This window comes from Pinus tabuliformis, chromosome 6 (assembly GCF_031772625.1).
Source record: "Pinus tabuliformis cultivar Carrire ecotype Pingquan chromosome 6, CPIR1, whole genome shotgun sequence".
NCBI lineage: Eukaryota > Viridiplantae > Streptophyta > Pinopsida > Pinales > Pinaceae > Pinus > Pinus tabuliformis.
Genome location: NC_142292.1, coordinates 129,006,515 through 129,025,023, shown reverse-complemented (window position 1 = coordinate 129,025,023; position 18,509 = coordinate 129,006,515). Strand labels below are relative to the sequence as shown.

The 18,509-nt window shown below is 34.5% G+C and overlaps 1 protein-coding gene across 1 annotated transcript; it reads left to right on the top strand.

Moving 5' to 3' along the window:
- The first annotated feature begins 5,284 nt into the window (after positions 1 to 5,284).
- On the top strand, positions 5,285 to 7,730 carry LOC149257690 (uncharacterized). Its single transcript, XM_089370048.1, has 2 exons — positions 5,285 to 7,463; positions 7,569 to 7,730. Exons 1-2 carry the CDS (start codon positions 5,403 to 5,405, stop codon positions 7,632 to 7,634), a joined length of 2,127 nt encoding a protein of 708 aa, XP_089226174.1. The 5' UTR covers positions 5,285 to 5,402; the 3' UTR covers positions 7,635 to 7,730.
- The last annotated feature ends 10,779 nt before the right edge of the window (positions 7,731 to 18,509 follow it).

Below are 18,509 nucleotides of genomic sequence, written 5' to 3'. Positions count from 1 at the left end.
AGATCCTCCATCTTGAGTTTCCACAACTCAAAATTCTGACCATTGAACTTCTCAATCTCTATCTTTCCACTGCTCGCCATCTTCTTTCACCACCAGAATCAGTCTCGCAGATCTCCCACTAAACAGGGTCTACCACAGACCCGAGCGAAACCCCTCAGCAACAAAGGCGTCCCCTTGAAGCCAAAACAGCTCTGATACCAAATGTAGTTTTTAACCCTGTACAGAAATTACCTACATACGAATTCTTAAACAAAGAAAATAAACAATGCGAGAGCATAACCCATAAAACACATATGCATAGAGATTTTTCCCTGGATCACAAAACCGGGACTACCAGCTTGATTTTTCATTATGTTCCTTTCAATGTTACAATACATATTTATATATGCCGAATCATCCAATACCATGGACCGAAAACCATCGCGTCCAATACCATGGACCGAAAACCATCGCGTCCAAAAAACATGTGCGAAAATCGTGCACAAAACCATAGGTGGGTCCGCCCAACCTAACATATGGTCCAAAAGTGGACCCCATAAAGTGGGGTTACGGGTGCCCTTCAAACCCCCTATTAACTACGTGGAAAGAATATAACACAACCCAACATTTACTAATCAAAATCGCTTATCCAAAAAAATATATAAACAAAAGATATATAAGTATGGATAAACCTACGAGGCATGTGTGGAAATAATAAATATTTTATGCATTGGATTATTCTGCTTCATTTCCCTTTTCTTTTTGGACAAAAGAAAAAGGGCGAACGAATACTGGGATGGAAAAGAAAGTTCGGTGGATAAGTGACTCCCTGAGATATATCGTCTTTACTTTTTTACTGTCGTCCCAATCTACAAGTCTGTCTTTTGTTCCGTCAGATATAAAGTGTGAGTTCAATAATGAAAAAAAACAAGGACTGTAGGCCCAACTTCAACATCAGTATAAATATGCAGCCAGTGGGCCCAGTGTTCAAATTTGAACACATCATAGCCCTTCCAAAGCCCTCTAGCACGTCAGAGAAGTGCCCAGCGAAATTTACTAGTCAAAAGAAATTTAAATTTTGATTTTTACAAGTTTTTTAAAAAATTTAAATAATATTATAAAATGTCGTATGAAGGGTTAGGACATTTCAAAAAATCCCAGTTCTCTGACTGATGTAACACTCTAAATTCTACAGGAGGTTCTTCCAACACTCCAGAAAGTGCAATGGGATGTAATAGAGGTTGTTCATTCATTCCCAGGTCATTAGTCATAATGGCAGCACTCATAGAGTTATCATTCATGATATGAGGTTTGTGTTCTCATTCGTTGATAACACAAGTTTCTTTTTGCATTCATTGATAGTAGAGGAGAAGTAGCTATGTGTTGGTATCTATGAATAGAGCATATTTTGAAGGTATAGGAGATTTAGAAGAAGCAAACGACAAAATATAGAATTAACGATAACTGAGGTAGTTTATTCTGAGCCTGTGAAAATCTTACCTGCATTGACTTTTCCAATCCCAACCTTACGACACAAGTTTGCAAAGTATTTTTAACTCTCAGTTTTAATTTTCAACTTTCATTTCCCTCGCCTTTCATTCAGTTCATTGATTTAGGTGTAACTGATTAAAATTATTATATATGGAATGGTTGATTGATCTTTATATAGTCATGTGTAGACTCTATATTATTTTTTATATCATATGTCATGTCAACAATGAAGATTTTTTGGACTAAGTCTTTGAACAAAGTCAAAGGCTTTTTTCCCTTCCTGAGGAGGAAATGATGAAATTGGTGCGGAATGAGAACCACCAAGGTTACACTCCGTATCAAGCAGAATCTCTTAATCTTTCCATTTAACCTGAAGGTTTGATGTGGATTTGTGTCTTGTTATATTTATTTCTGGTTGTAATTACATCTTTCTCGGCTCAACTCTGAAAAATCAATCCATTGAAGTATTTCACTTCATATTTTTTCATATATTCGTTTTCCGAGGGGATTGGAAGGGGAGTTATGAAGCTTCTGAAGCGTCGATAAAGGTAAGAGATTTCACAGTTTCAATAAACGGTGTTCAACAGTTATGCAGTTCAACGTTTGAAACAATATTTTTCATATTTGTCCAACGCTTAAAAATAGATTAAAGTGACAATATTGACATTTTTAAATCATAATCACATACTACATTTCTGTGGTATCTCAATTTTCCTTAATTTGTAAAATTTTATTCTTTCTTGTCAATCCACTGTTAACACAAGATTGTTCAATTATGAGATTACCCCATTAGATGGTGATAACTATGCTTATTGATTCACAAACCTTTTTTTTTATCTTGTAAATAACTACTACCATATACTACATCTTCAAGGACGCTGAATATATTCGAGTGCTGATCATGACGAATATGTTCGAGTACTGATCATCCTACCGTTATGAAAAAATTAAATCTTCCATCCTACCTTTATGAGAACATATTCATGACATTATTTTGATGTTCTACATAGATATCTTGACATAGTATAATAAGGCTGATAGGGTTCCTTACATTTTCTATGAAGACATCATTACTTTGAAACTCTCATGTTCGACATGGAAATTTTGAGATAGCATAATAAGACTAGGGTTCTTTATTTAGGGTTTCTTTTTAGAAAACATCGATATATAGACAGAGTAATCTCTTTATTAATTTTAATTCTCATTTTATAGTAATAAATTTATACATTCTCATTTTATAGTAATAAATGAATAATTTTTCATTTTATAGTAATAAATGAAATAAATTAGTTAAAGATGTAATTTTATTGTGTTTAAAAATAGATTAAAGTGATAATATTGATGGTTTTACATCATAACCACATTTTCTATTGTATCTTCATTTTCTTTCCTAATTTTGCAAAATTTTCTTTCTTTCTTGTCAACCAACCATTCAAACTAACCATTTTTATATTCTTGTAAATAACTACTACCATATCTTTTCTATTTTTAGATTATTCCGTGACTGACTAGCATTGTTGCCATTTGAACTTACTGTAATCAAGCTTACTATTAAGCCTAGAATTTGTAAAATCAAACTTTAGTTAAAACCTCATATTTCTTCTCTTATCTTAAAAATCCTTTTTCTTTATTAACTCTCCAGTTTTTGAAAACATAGGAATTAATGCTATAAAAAAAATTGAGAAATAATAAGTGTGCTTCCTATAAAACTATGTAGAGTTTTGAACCAGGGAAAAGTGTTAAAATGAAAATCCAAGGCTCTATTAATAACTACACAACTGAAGATTGGTGTTCCTACAGCGCTACAACTTAATTTTCTTTTTGCGGTTGGTCTTCCCAAAAGATATAGAATGGCAATAGCTATCCATACAACTACCATTTTGTCTCCCACTTCATTTTCTCCAATCGGTATTTAGGAAATAAGTTTAAGTTGTGCGTGTGGGTGTCCATGTAGCTACTGCTATGAAGGGTTTTAAGGAGATGTCGAAATCATAGAAAAATTAAATGACATTGTTAATCAAAAGAAACCATATTATTATAGAAAGACATCAATGAAAAGAAACCGCATTATTAGAAAAAATATCAACCAAACTTGAAATAGTTGTAAGGACCAAATTTGAAAGCCATTTTTAAACAAACAAAAAAAACCAACCAAGCCATACAACAACAACATTACAAACATGTATTACATATTACAATATTTCTCTATTAGATATGGAAAATTTTCCTTTTAATTACATAAATTTTTTAATCTATAAAGCTTGAAGTTTTTAATGGAGATGAAAGCCTATTGATAGTGTTGTTTGATTGAGCAATGTTAAGAGAAAAGTTCAATTCCCTTTGATGTTGAAGGTATATATTTATTTTTTGGGTTTGCTTTAAATTGTTTCATGCTAAACAAAACATAGAGTATAAATTAGAAACAAATAAAAACTAAAAAAACTTTTTCCAATGTGAAAATAGATTTATATTTTTAATGAAAAGATTCAAATACTTTTGAAGATTATCTAATGAATAGAAGAAACATATTTTTACCTTTTTTTAATAGAATTTGAGAAAAATGTTTGCCTATTTACTAAATTCTATTGAGATTTTATAGTGTTTTAATGTAGCCACTTTTTAAATTTTAAAGATTTAGAAGGACACCATTTCATTTTGGCATTTTTTTATAAAGAGTTTATTTAATATTAATAGAAGTACAATTTTTTTAATAACATTTCATTTTTGAAGAGTTAGATAAATATATGCCTTTCTAAATAAAAATAAAACCAACCCTTTAAATTTGATCACTGAGTAGACCTGTTGGACCAAGACGGTAGAGCTTGACGTGTAATTTAAAAAAAAATCAACAAAAGATGCGCATGCCTTTTCTCAATCAGAATTAATTGGTCGAAAAATTCAACAAAAGATACGTATGCATTTTATCAACAGAATTAATTGGTAGAAATTGGGGAAAAACAACCGAGAGCATGCACACCATTTATTTGTAGAAGTTGGGGGAAATTCAACCAATAGAATGCACACCAGTTTCAATCAAATTAATTGGATGGGCCTGATATATTATTCCTTCTTATTTCTTCTTCTTTTCAGGTGAAAGAGCTGCCACTAGAGTAAGCCAAAATTTTGAAATATATATATACAGGTTTAAATATAATTTTATTTTAAGAAAATTTAATAATTGAGTTATTTATAAGATAGTTTTATATATAAAGTTGGAGTATGTTTGAGGTATGGCAAAAGTATGTCTAAAAGTAGATTCTCTCACTCGCCAACTTCTAAGTGGCTTAGTTTTTCTAATAACATGTATCAACATTATGGATAAAATTCAGAAAATGCTCTTTCTAACTATTTCAATATCTAACGTAAAAAACAATGCACAATGCAAAACAAGCGGCCCCAGGTTCTAGTATATCTAGTGCAAGAAACAATGCAAAACAAGCGCCCCAGGTTCTCAACTCCGGCAGCGACTACCACTACGACAGTGGCTCCCTTGTTTAATTTAGCTTTGTCCACTTTGAGCTTCGTACACTTGTTTTTTGTTCTTTGTACTTTAGCTTCGTCCACTTGTTTTTTGTTCTTTGTACTTTAGCTTCGTCCACTTGTTCTTTGTACTGGAGCCTAGGGCCAGCTGTTTAGTTTGGCCACTTTCATTCTTTGTACGGGAGCCTAGGCCCACCTCTTTTTTTTCTTCCGGATTTCGTCAAAAGAGTTACATCATATGGCATCTTCAGCAATTTGGACCGCATCCACTTTCATTTCTCCCACCTTCTGTCGAAACTTACAGCGAGACGAATATCTTTTTGATTATTAAAGGCCGTATTTGTTCCTTGAAACATTATGACGCAGTCTCATTTGTAGCAGAGCAGATAGATTCGAGGTCGAATTCAGAGCAGTGGGGAAGGCATCCCTCGCATGTTGTTGGCATTTCCAATATGGGAAACGAAGAATACACTAGCAGTCATTTTGATGACATTATAGAACTGTTGCCATCAAGCGTGTGCGCAATTGTGTTTCTGATATTACTTTTATGGGATGTCTGTAAGGCGTTGAAGAGGAAGGCACCCTGGATTCCTGGTGTAGCTCTCGTTCTGACCGCTCTCACAATTCAGATGCTCGGATTGATTGATTTCTGGGATATCCGTTATATGGACCACAAACAAGAAAATAGGAAGGAAGTGGGCGTTCTGCTGAGAGAAGATCAGCTGGTAATTGATTGTCGGAGACTTACAATGTGTGTATTCGTAGGCTATTTGCTTCCGGGTATGGTCCAATCTGGCTGGACTCGTGTGTGGAGCGATATTGGAGGATTGGTATTGGCTGTCATACTTCATATGGTCCTTGAGCTTTACTTTGTTTGGAAATTCAAGAAGGTTTCACCTGGGCCATCCGACCAAAATGAATCATACTGGTTCCTAGCGTCTGGCACTACACTCTTCATATCATGTGTATTGCTGCTTGTACTCTTGACCTGCGCGGTGTTAGCAGGTAAAACCATTCGTAAGATCACCTCTCAAAAGGTTCCTTCAGCACTCTCATGTTGTAATTCCCATGAAAAAAGAGGGTGTTACAACATTGGGGATCACGTCCTCAAGTGTTGGATTGTAGTTCGTGCATCCCAACCTGACTATATCATGGCCAGGTCAGTTTTCAGTTCATTTGCAGGCTTCCTAGTCACAGTTTCTGTCTTGACTTTTATTGTTAAATGGAAATGCATTCACCTCCCGCGACATGATTATGATATGGTGCACAAAATAACGGTTGCTATTGAGTTTGCCTTCGTTCTAGTAGGATGGATCGTCATCTTCTTCAGATGGGTAATAGCCGTGATGTATTTTCCAAGAAATCCATACTTCCTATTTCACTTGGAGGATTTTTGGACCAGGAGTCTTGTTGAGGTGAAAGAGGATCTGGATAGACATTTGAAAGGCCGATTATATCGGCTGAAAAGAATACGTGAAAGAACATTTTGGGAAAGTGTCATGGTGAATTTCATCACAGTAGGAAGGCTGCATTCCTTATTGTTTCCCATGAGGATTTGGTTGCAGAAATTCATGGTTGCACTCAGCAAAGCAAGTTGGTCTCTCTCTGAAATTGTAATCGGATTGATCAGGCCTTTCATCATGAGCCGTGAAAGTTACGCTTTGTTGTGTGGATTGCCAATATTACCACAAGAGACTGGTCATTTTTCAATTTACAAAGATGCGTTGGACTGCATCCGAATGCCAGGAGAAATCGCCTACAGCCTGTGGATAGCCAATCAACCGGCATTCAAAGAAGCGGAGAATCATATGAAGCAAGGCATAGAAAGGGGCAAGGATAATACCTCAGATTTGATGAAAATATTAACAGAGAAAACCTGGTCTGTCGAAGGTGAGGCTGTTGCGCTGTCGCTGGCTGTAGATGAAGAAAAGTATTACCAGGACTTTGGCAAAAAGTCTTGGAAGATGAGAGCAGTGTCATTAATCTATTGTATGATCCATGTCTGTGAGTTCCGTACAAATTGTGATGTGATTGATGAGGCTATGAAAGTGCATTGCCAAGCATGGGACTTCATAGACTTTGTGGACAGTTCAAATCCGGAAGCCAATTTAGTGAGTCTAGCAGCAGAAGAAGAATTCGACACTCTTCAGCACATTTGGAATAAGAAGGTCGAAACTTTGGTGGAGGGCAAGATCAGGCCACTCACACAGGAAATGCGCCAACTTTCGAAACAAGGGACACCTCCGATCATAGAGAGGCACGACTCCGAGGAATGGATGAGTGCAGCTCTGAAATATAACCTGTACAAAACATGGAAAGCAGTCGATGCTAATTCAAATATTGCAATCCATGATTTAAGATGCTTATTCGGCAATGTTATTGTTCATTGCATAAAAAATGAACTAGACACAGCACTAATAGAAAATTGCAGTAAATGGGCAAAGGACGGGAGGGAGGAAGAAATATACCGTGCAACTTTTATCGCAGGAAAAGCCAAGGGGATGCGAGAAAAGGTAAGTGTAATGGATGGATTGCTACTAGGCGTTTAGGTTTATGTTTGTATATAGCGAGATGATAACTATTGGTAATACATAACCTTTGGATTTGTTTGTTTGCAGATTGGCGATTGTAACAATCAAGTTTATAGTCACACCGATCCAAATTTTGAATGGGAAATAGCTTAACTTGTTGTATTTGAAATGTAATCAGTTCAATTTATCAAAGATTCATATCTTTTTATCTAATTTCATATTCTACTTTCAATATGTTTTTTTTATTTGTTTCGTAAATAATACAGATTATATTTTTGGTGGTTTACTTGTATTTTTATTTCAACTTGTTATTTTTAATCATAATTTTATAAAATAAAATATTTTTTCTTAATATTTATTTAAAATCTCGTCTTAATTATAAAATTAAGGATTATAAATATATTTTTATCTCAAAGGTGAGACCAGGTGTTTCATAACATCGAAACAGCGATGAGGTTGCATGTAAATGCTGAACCAGAAGAAATAGTTTACTGCTTTTCCAATTATCATCTAAATTTAAATATATAAGAATAATATGTATAAAAATATTTTAATTAAGGAAGATATAAAAACCTTGTTTTCATCAATCTTATCTGTTATCTGGTCTTTTTTTAAATTAGACGAAAAAATAATTTTCACATTTTATTTGTATAATAAATTTTGTTTGGTTTCTTTTTTAAAATTAAACAAATTAACACATTTTCATTTTATATATACGATATATTATTTCAAAGTTTTAGTTAAACCATATTATTTTCAATCTCAATCATAATCTCTAAAAACTTCTCAACTTAACTTGTATCTTAGCAACTTATCAACTTACCTTGTATCTTTATATTACATGCTCAATATATGATACGAACAAGTCTATTTTTGATATAAGCATTGCCACTCTTCTATTTGCCAAGATTTTTTTTTTTTGGGAAAAAATGAGTCATTGTGCACGGACTTTATACAACACGACAATATATTTTTTTTATATTAATTTACCCCCTAAACTTAATGTAGTGGGGTAGGGATCACGATGATTTTTAATTTTTAAACCATCACATAGACATCAAAAAAACAAAAAGCATCCCAACAAAGATCCGCCAAGATTTTGCTTTAAAAAAAATGTCATTGATACCCTACTTCATACAACACGACAAATAAACATTATATTAATTTACCCAATACATCTTAATGTAGTGGCATAATCCTAAAACAAACAAAAAAGGATCACAACAAAAATCCGTCGGCGGATTTATGGGGTAAATTAATATAAAATAAAATATTGTCGTGATAAAGTCCTTGCTCAATGACTCATTTTTTTCTTAAAAAAAAATTTTGGCGGGATTTTGTTGCCATCTTTCTTTGTTTTGTAAATTAATATAAAAAAATATTGTCGTGATAAAGTCCGTGCTCAATGACTCATTTTTTCAAAAAAAAAAATTGGCGGGATCTTGTTGCCATATTTTTTTGTTTAATTCCAAAACAAAATAATTAAACAGAACAGAGAAAATGCTCTATTTTTTCCACAGGATCTTTTTGTTTTTTTCATAAAAATGTTGGGAATTTTCTGTTTAATCCAAAACAAAATAACTAAATAGAAGAGAGAAAATGCTCTGTTTTCTCCACAGGATCTTAACACAGGGAAGCTAAATTGTTTCTGGACAGAACATAGTATTTCAGATGCACAATAAAAATTTGTATTCATTAATGCCTGATACAAATTTCTTCCTCACAGAGGAATTCTCCGAGAACTTCCCAAAAAAAATTACTCTCTCTTCTGGAAATTTTACACCACTGTGTGTAAAAATAAAACTTACATTTACTGCTGTAAAAATCTCTTACATTCACTTTCTGATTCTATTGCATTTCATATGCAACTACCAAAAAAATTCACTTGGGTTGCTACGCATTTTACATTGCATATGTTCAACAATTCATATTGAACAAAAACAAAAACTCAAAAACTCAACCTTCAGGCTACTGCGTAAAATACCTTTCGTTTTCACTCAACAAACACAAACTTGTTTGCACTGCGTGCTCCCCTTCTTCATTTCAGTGAACAACAAAAATCTTATTTACGCTGCTGCGTCTATTTTTCATTACATTGCATATATGTTCTCTCAACAAAAAGATTCTGTGTGCATTACATTCATCTTGCTGGAAAAATTCTCCTTCACCTTCGCTGTTGCGAGTTTCACTTTTCATTACATATGCAATGAACAACAAAGATAACCAAAAAAAAACTTACACGTCTATGTGTTTCATTACATTGCGTGTTCAACAATGAACAACAAAAAAAATATAACAATACGATTACCTACGCCCATACTTTTCGAAAAAAAAAATAAAAAAAAATAAAAACCTTTTACCAACATTTTACGAATGCAGTAAATTTCATTTAATTACTTTACTGACAAAAAACCGGCGGTCAACTAAACTTGCACTTCACGTCAATATTCATGTTGTTGCAGGCCTGTAGGCAACTTTGGTTTCAATAGACGGTGGACAACACTGACCTCAATCGAACAGCTATCGCTCAGTCAAATCAAACGAGATTTAAGCTCCGGGAAAAAAGCGGTTTTGCAAATTTGTTGTGGACACGCGTTAGCTGGCGTACAGTATCATTGCCCCTCCGGAGAATACCACCAACTTGTGAAAAGCGATGCGATAAAACAGGTGGTTTGATAGAATAAATGCGGATGTTGTTTAATTGGGCGGCAGTTGAAATTACAATTTCAACACTCCCCTTTAATTTCAACTGCTGGGTTATCAGTCATACCCAAACATTTCCTCAAAAACTCAAAACTTTTATGTCCCAAAGGCTTGGTCAGAATGTCTGCAACCTGCTCCTGAGTTCTGCAGTGTTGTAAAACGATTTCTCCATTGTTCACCAATTCCATGATGTAATGAAACTTTGTGTCAATGTGCTTCATTCTCTTATGAAACACAGAATTCTTGGATAATGCAATAGCTAAACTATTGTCACAAAAAATCACATTTCCTTTTGTTTGCTCTTGGCATAAGCTCCTCAACATCCTTCTCATCCAAACTGCTTGACATGCTGCTACTGTAGCTGCCACATATTCTGCCTCTGCTGTAGACAACGCTACAATAAGCTATTTTTAGAAGCCCATGAAATGGCTCCTAAACCCATGTGAAAAACATAACCGGATGTGCTTTTCTGATCATCTACACTTCCAGCCCAATCACTATCAGTGTATCCAATTAAATCTGAACATTTTGAAGTAGTATATAAAATGTCAAATCTTTTAGTACCTTTAACATAACTTAGAATCTTTTTTGCTGCCTACCAATGTGCTTCTTTTGGCCTCTCCATAAATCTGGAAACTAAACTAACAACAAACATTATATCCGGCCTAGTTGCAGTCAAATACATGAGGCTGCCAACTATGCTCTTGTACAAACTATGATCAAAATCCTTGTTGTTGTCCTCTTTGCTGAGTTTTAATCCCATCACTGTGGGAGTGATTGCTGCCTTGCTCTCTTGCATATTAAATCTTTCCAACACTTCATTAACATATTTTGCTTGTGAGATAAAAATCTCATTTCCACTTTGTTCTACTTCTATTCCTAAGAAGTATCTCAGCAAACCCATGTCAGTCATTTCAAATTCTTCTTTCATGACTGTTTTGAAATTTTTAATAAGATAATCATCATTACCTGTGAAAATAACATCATCAACATATAACACAACAATGAGTAATTTACCATCCTTTTCTTTGATGTAGAGAGTGGGTTCTCCCTCACATTTTTCAAAACCATTTTCCAGTAGATAGGAATCTATCCTACTGTACTATGCTCTTGGTGCTTGCTTCAGCCCATAAAGAGCTTTCTTCAATCTGCACACTTTGTGCTCTTGGCCTTTCCTTTCATAGCCTGGAGGTTATTCAATGTAAACCTCTCTCATTAACACTCCATTTAGGAATGCTGACTTCACGTCCATTTGGTAAACTTTCCACTTGTTTTGTGTTGCTATGGACAACACTGCTCTCACGGTTTCCATTCTAGCAACCGGTGCAAAAGTTTCCTCATAGTCTCTCCCATACTACTGTTTATATCTTTTGACAACAAGTCTTGCCTTGTGTCTCTCTATTTTGCCTTCAGCATTACTCTTGGTCTTGTAGACCCATTTAACTCCAATGACCTCCTTTCCTTTTGGTAGTTCAACCAAATCCCATGTCTTGTTTCTTTCTATGGAATTGATTTCCTCATCCATAGCTTCTATCCATTTCTTATCCTTAATTGCATCTTCGAAATGAACAGGATCATCAACATGACAATATAATGCAAACAAAGAATTCATACCTTCATTTGCTGCTTCTTGTTCATAAATATCACTTAAATTTCTGAGCTTCTTACCTCTTTCATTTGGTGTGCAAGTGCTTGAAGAAGCACTTAAATTTCCTCCTTGTGGTGTGCTTGTAGAAGCACTTTCATTTCTCCTCAAGGGTGTCCCTTGCTATCCTTGTGTTGGTGAGGTTGTTTGGGGATGTATTTCAGACATCTCCTCATCATTTTCATCATGTGACAAAGAGCTCTTAACATTCATTGTTTTCTCTATGCTTCCATCCCAAGCTTCCTCCTCAATGAACTGAACATCTCTACTCACAATGAGCTTCTTGGTGGATGGGTTATACAACCTATAAGCTTTGGATTCCTCACTGTATCCAATGAAAATACATTTCTCCCCTTTGATGTCCAACTTCTTCCTTAGCTGATCTGGAATGTGTGCATAAGCCACACATCCAAAAACTTTCATGTGTGTGACTCCTTGCTTTGTCCCACTCCATGCTTCTTCCGGCACTCTGTTCATCACTACTTTTGTAGGACATCTATTCAAAATGTACGCTGCACAATGTACAGCTTCAACCCAATAATCATTTGGCAAATGCTTTGCCTTTAACATACTCCTCGCCATATCCATGATTGTCCTATTCTTCCTTTCAACAACTCCATTTTGCTGCGGGGTGTACCTAGCTGTAAATTGCTTATGAATTCCATTTTCTCTACAAAAACGTAGAAATTCCTTGGAGATATATTCACCTCCTCTATCAGTTCTTAGAACTTTGATATGCAACCCGCTTTGGTTTTCCACAAGTGCCTTGAAATTGCAAAATCTTTCAAACACTTCCCTTTTGTTCTTAAGGAAGTAAACCCAAGTTTTTCTTATAAAATCATCAATGAATGTTAATATGTAGTGGCTGCGTGCAAGTGATGGAGTTTGCATCGGTCCACATAAATCTCAGTGGACAATTTCTAAGGTGCTTTTGCCCTTATGCTTTTCCCTGATGGAAAAATTTCTCTGTGTTGTTTCCCCAAGATACAACCTTCACAAAGGCTGTCTGGTTTCTCTATCAATGGTAATCCTCTTACCATTCCTTTTCTACTCAACAAGTTAAGACCTTCAAAGTTGAGATGTCCAAATCTCAAGTGCCACAACCAATTTTCATCTTTTGGTTCTCTTTGGAAAGCCTCTTGAGTCACTGTTGCTATTACTTCTTTATTTTTCAAATCTTCCTTCATTCTGAGAGGGAACATCTTGTTCCTTGTCATCTTCACTTCAACAATACATTGTTTGTTGGGTGCTCTATCCATGATGGTGCATACATCATTCACAAAGAAAACATTGTAACCCTTTTGAACAAGTTGTCCAATACTTAAGAGGTTACATTTCATTTCAGGAACATAATAAACATCTGCTATGGTTTTCTTTTCACCTCTCTTTGTTAAGACATTTACTTCTTCTTTTCCCATAACAGAAACTTTGTTATCAGTTCCTAGTGTGACTTGTGACTTCACATTCTGATCTAACATAGAAAACAAGGCTATGTTTCCTGTCATATGGTTGCTGCAACCGGAGTCTAGAAACCATACATCTTCACTCTTTTCTTCAGCCATATTACAATCTAAAAACAAATTATTTTGGCTGATATTTTCTCTAGTGAAATTTTCACTAGTTCTATTACTCATATCATGCTGCTTCTTCCTACATTCATTTGCATAATGCCCATATTTTTTACAGTAGTAACATTGGACATTGGATTTTTCATACCTTTGTCCTTGAGCATGATGTTGTCCACTTTGTTGGCTGCTGCCTTGGCCTTGGTTCTGATTTGGATTGCTGCCTCTTCCTTGAGCATTTGCTAGACTGTTTCTTCCACCTCTGTTTTGGCTTCTGCCTCTTCCTCTCTTGTTTCCTTTGCCTTGACCTCTTCCTCTTCCAAAGGACATCTGGGTCTTGAAGGCATGCTCTAGAGATGAGTTTTCATTTCTACTCAATCTTTGCTCATGTGTTATCAGTGATGCATGTAGTTCATCAACTGTGAAGTTTGTGAGATCCTTTGTCTCTTCTATGGTGGTGACAATTACATCAAACCTTGAGGGTAAGATCCTCAATAGTTTCTCCACAATCCTCCTCTCTTCAAGAATCTCTCCATGAGACCTTATCTGTGTGACCAGACCAATCACTTGTGTGAAGAATGAGTCAATATTATCTGACTCCTTCATGCATAAATTCTTAAAATTCTCCTCAGCAACTGTAGTTTTGTTGTCTTCACTTTCTCCATGGCTTGATAGGCTGTCTTGAGAGTTTTCCATGCTTCTTTGGATGTTTTGGCTGCTGCTATCCTTGGAAACACACTCTCATGCACTGCTTGATACAAAAATAAGAGGGATTTAGAATCCTTCTTCTTATATCTCTTCAATAGATCTTTCTCTGCCTGAGTTAACCTATTATACTCATTTTCATCTGTTGGTTCTTCAAAACCATCCTTAACAAATTCCCATAAGTCTTAAGAAGCAAGCAAATCTTTCATAGTTATTGCCCAATAGTCATAGTTTTTCCCATTAAACTGTGGGAGCTGAGTATTAAAGATACCCATGCTAGTGTTCGTGCTGATGCTGGTGCTGGAACCAGCCATTCTTGCACTCTTCAAAATACTTGACTGTGTATTTTAAAAATCACTGACTGTTCTCAACAACAACACACAAACTGGCTTGAGAAATACCTTGGATTTTTTTTTACTGAGTCTTCACTCTGCTGGAGAAGCTATTGCAGCAAAGAACCTTCCTTCAGCTTCTTTGACACCTTCAAAGAGCCTGAACAAGCTCTGATACCACTGTTGGGAATTTTCTGTTTAATTCTAAAACAAAATAACTGAACATAACAGAGAAAATGCTCTGTTTTCTCCACAGGATCTTAACACAAGGAAGCTAAATTGTTTCTGGACAGAATAGAGTATTTCAGATGCACAATAAAACTTTGTATTCATTAATAAAAACTGCTTGATACAAATTTCTTCCTCTCACAGAGGGATTCTCCAAGAACTTCCAAAAAAAATTACTCTGTCTCTTCTGGAAATTTTACACTACTGTGTGTAAAAATAAAAATTACATTTAGTGTTGTAAAAATCTCTTACATTCGTTCTCTGATTCTATTGCATTTCATATGCAACTACAAAAAAATTCACTTGCGTTGCTGCGCATTTTACATTGCATATGTTCAAAAATTCATATTGATCAAAAACAAAAACTCAACCTTCAGGGTGCCGCGTATAATACCTTTCGTTTTCACTCAACAAACAAAAACTTGTTTGCACTGCGTGCTCCCCTTCTTCATTTCAATGAACAACAAAAATCTCATTTACGTTGTTGCGTCTATTTTTCATTACATTGCATATATGTTCTCTCAACAAAACATTTCCCTTACCTTCACACTGTTGTGTGCATTACATTCATCTTGCTGGAAAAATTCTCCTTCACCTTCACTGCTGCGAGTTTCACTTTTCATTACATATGCAATGAACAACAAAGATAACAAAAAAAAAACTTACACTTCTATGTGTTTCATTACATTGTGTGTTCAAAAATGAACAACAAAAAAAATATAACAATATGATTACCTATGCCCATACTTCTCGAAGAAAAAAAACAATAAAATTAAAACCTTTTACCAACATTCTATGAATGCAGTAAATTTCATTTAATTACTTTACTGACAAAAAACCGGCGGTCAACTAAACTTGCACTTCACGTCAATATTCATGTTGCTGCAGACCTGTACACAGCTTTGGTTTCAATCGACGGTGGACAGCACTGACCTCAATCGAACGGCTATTGCTCAGTCAAACCAAATGAGATTTACACTCCGGGAAAAAAGCGGTTTTGCAAATTTGTTGTGGACACACGTCAGCTGGCGTATAGTATCGCTACCCCTCTGGAGAATACCACCAACTTGTGAAAAGCGGTGCGATAAAACAGGTGGTTTGATGGAATAAATGCGGACGCTGTTTAACTGGGCGGCAGTTGAAATTACAATTTCAACAAAAAATCCGCCAATGTATATTTGTTGTATATTTGTCCGTGCTCAATACAAAAATCCGCCAATGTATATTTGTTGTGATCCTTTTTTGTTTGTTTTCGGATTATGCCACTACATTAAGATGTATTGGGTAAATTAATATAATGTTTAGTTTTCGAGTTGTATAAAGTCGGGCATCAATGACATTTTTTTTAAAGCAAAATCTTGGCGGATCTTTGTTGGGATGCTTTTTGTTTTTTTCATGTCTATGTGATGGTTTAAAAATTAAAAATCATCGTGATCGCTACGCCACTACATCAAGTTTATGGGGGTAAATTAATATAAAAAAAAATATTGTCGTGTTGTATAAAGTCCGTGCTCAATGACTCATTTTTTTCCAAAAAAAAAAAATTGGCGGGATTTTTTTGTGATCCTTTTTTGTTTTTTTTCGGATTACGCCACTATATTAAGATTTATTGGTTAAAATTAATATAATCTTTTTTTTCGTGTTGTATAAAGTGTGTGCTCAATGACTCATTTTTTTCAACAAAAATCTTGGCGGATCTTTGTTGCGATGATTTTTTTTCATGTCTATGTAATGGTTTAAAAAATTATATAAAATTTTTAATGGTTGGTATTAATTGAGTTATTTATTAGGTAGGTTAATCTGGTATAATCAAACTTTTTAGGAATATATTTATCGATGATCTTATTTAGCCTCTTCCCAAGGCAGAGGGAAGAAACCATATACTATCTTTTTAGGAATATATTTATCGATCATCTTATTTAGCCTCTTCCCGAGGTAGAGGGAAGAAACCATATACTATATTTATAAATTTCCTTGCATTTTGATACTAGGGTAAACCGTGGTAAATTAATGCTAATATTAGTTAATGTTAGTTTTCATGCATTTAATGTTATTTTAAATATATATGATCTTGTGAATTAGAGATATATATCTCATTCTGTGAGTAAACCATAAAAATACTCACATACAATTTGCATGAGTAAACAAGTGGCATGTGAGTGAACAAATGGCAAGTGATAGGAGGATGTAAGTGGCGAGTGAAGCCAACGCATGCAGAGGTAGGTCTTTAGCAGGTTTTTTATTATCAACCTTTCTTTCACAATTACAATTATATTTCTGGACTGCCTCACAATTCTTATTCGATTTCTTCTGGTGTTTCAGAATTCTTCCTGGTCTGCTTCACAATTCTGTTTCAGAATTCTTCCCAGACTGCTTCACAATTCATCCTCCACCACTTCAACTGTGTCAAAATTCTTGCCTGACTATTTGGAGTGCTTCACAAAGTCTGTTTCATAATTCTTTCCCACTGCTTCACAATTCTTCATCCACCGCTTCCATTATTTCAGAATTCTTCCTTGACTGAGTTTTCCTGTTCATCATTTTTCTTTCACTTGTTTCACAGTTTCACAATTATTTTCTTTATGCACAATATAGTAGCAAGATTCCAGTGAAATTACTGTCTGAAGGAGTACAAAATTTGAAAAAGTAAGAGACAATTTGAGAGAAATCACTAGTGGGACAAAAAAGTCAAGAAATCACTGGTGGGACATATCAAGAATTCAGGTTCATAAAATGAAAGCAATTTTTCTTATCCAAGAAAATAAATAAATAAATAAATATATATATATATATATATATATATTTTTTTTTTTGTTGTATGCAAGAAAATATTTTTCTTTTTCTTTTTTTATTATATGCACTTGTGCCCAACCAGTGTTATAAAATAAACCTCTATTAATTACTTGTTTTCTAGGTTCATAAAATAAAAGCGGTTTTAAATAAGAAAATAAAAATCTGTAATTGAAATTCAATATTCTTTCTTATCCAAGAAAATATTTTTCTTTTTCTTTTTTGTTGTATGCACCTGTGCCCAACCACTATTAATTACTGGTTTTCCAAGTTCATAAAATAAACCTCTATTAATTATTCGTTTTCTAGGTTCATATTAATCACTGGTTTTCTAGGTTCATAAAATAAAAACGGTTTTAAATAAAATTTTAGGTTCATAAAATAAAAGTAGTTTTAAATAAAAAAAATTGTAATTTAAATTCAATGTTCTGTTAGGTTCATAATAAAAAATAAAAAATAAAAAAAGCGGTTTTTCTTATCCAAGAAAATAGAAAACTATAACTATAATTTAAATTCAGTGTTCTGTTATTTTTCAAGTGGTGAGATTCAGATTTCAATAAGGGTACTAACCCCATTCTATTCTCTTTGTAATAGTGATGGTTGAAGCCTCCTCGTTCTTGGATCTCTGAGCTGCAGCTTAATGCAAAAATGAAGAGAAACAATATGCTCACTGCAAACCCAAGACAATCATGTTCAAATTAATGGAAAAGCTTGTCATCTCTTCTTGTAACTTGTATGCCCATGCAAAATACATAGATAACCATCGATACCCATGGAGGGTTTCGTTTGAAAAAGGCCCTTACCCCATTCAGCTTAGGCACGGCTAAATTCCCAAACTGGGTTTTCGCAGAATCCAAATAATGAATGAGAACCTAGGACTTTCGCAAAGGCATGGGAGGCTCTTCTATTGCCTGTGCCATATATATTAGCTTGTATTATCAACTATTCTTTAACAATGCCTACAATTATAACAACCAACTGAATAGCCAAGGCTCGTTGGTGCAAATCTCAGCGCTGATTGAATTTTTGGAAAACACCCAAGTTCACATCCCCTTTATCA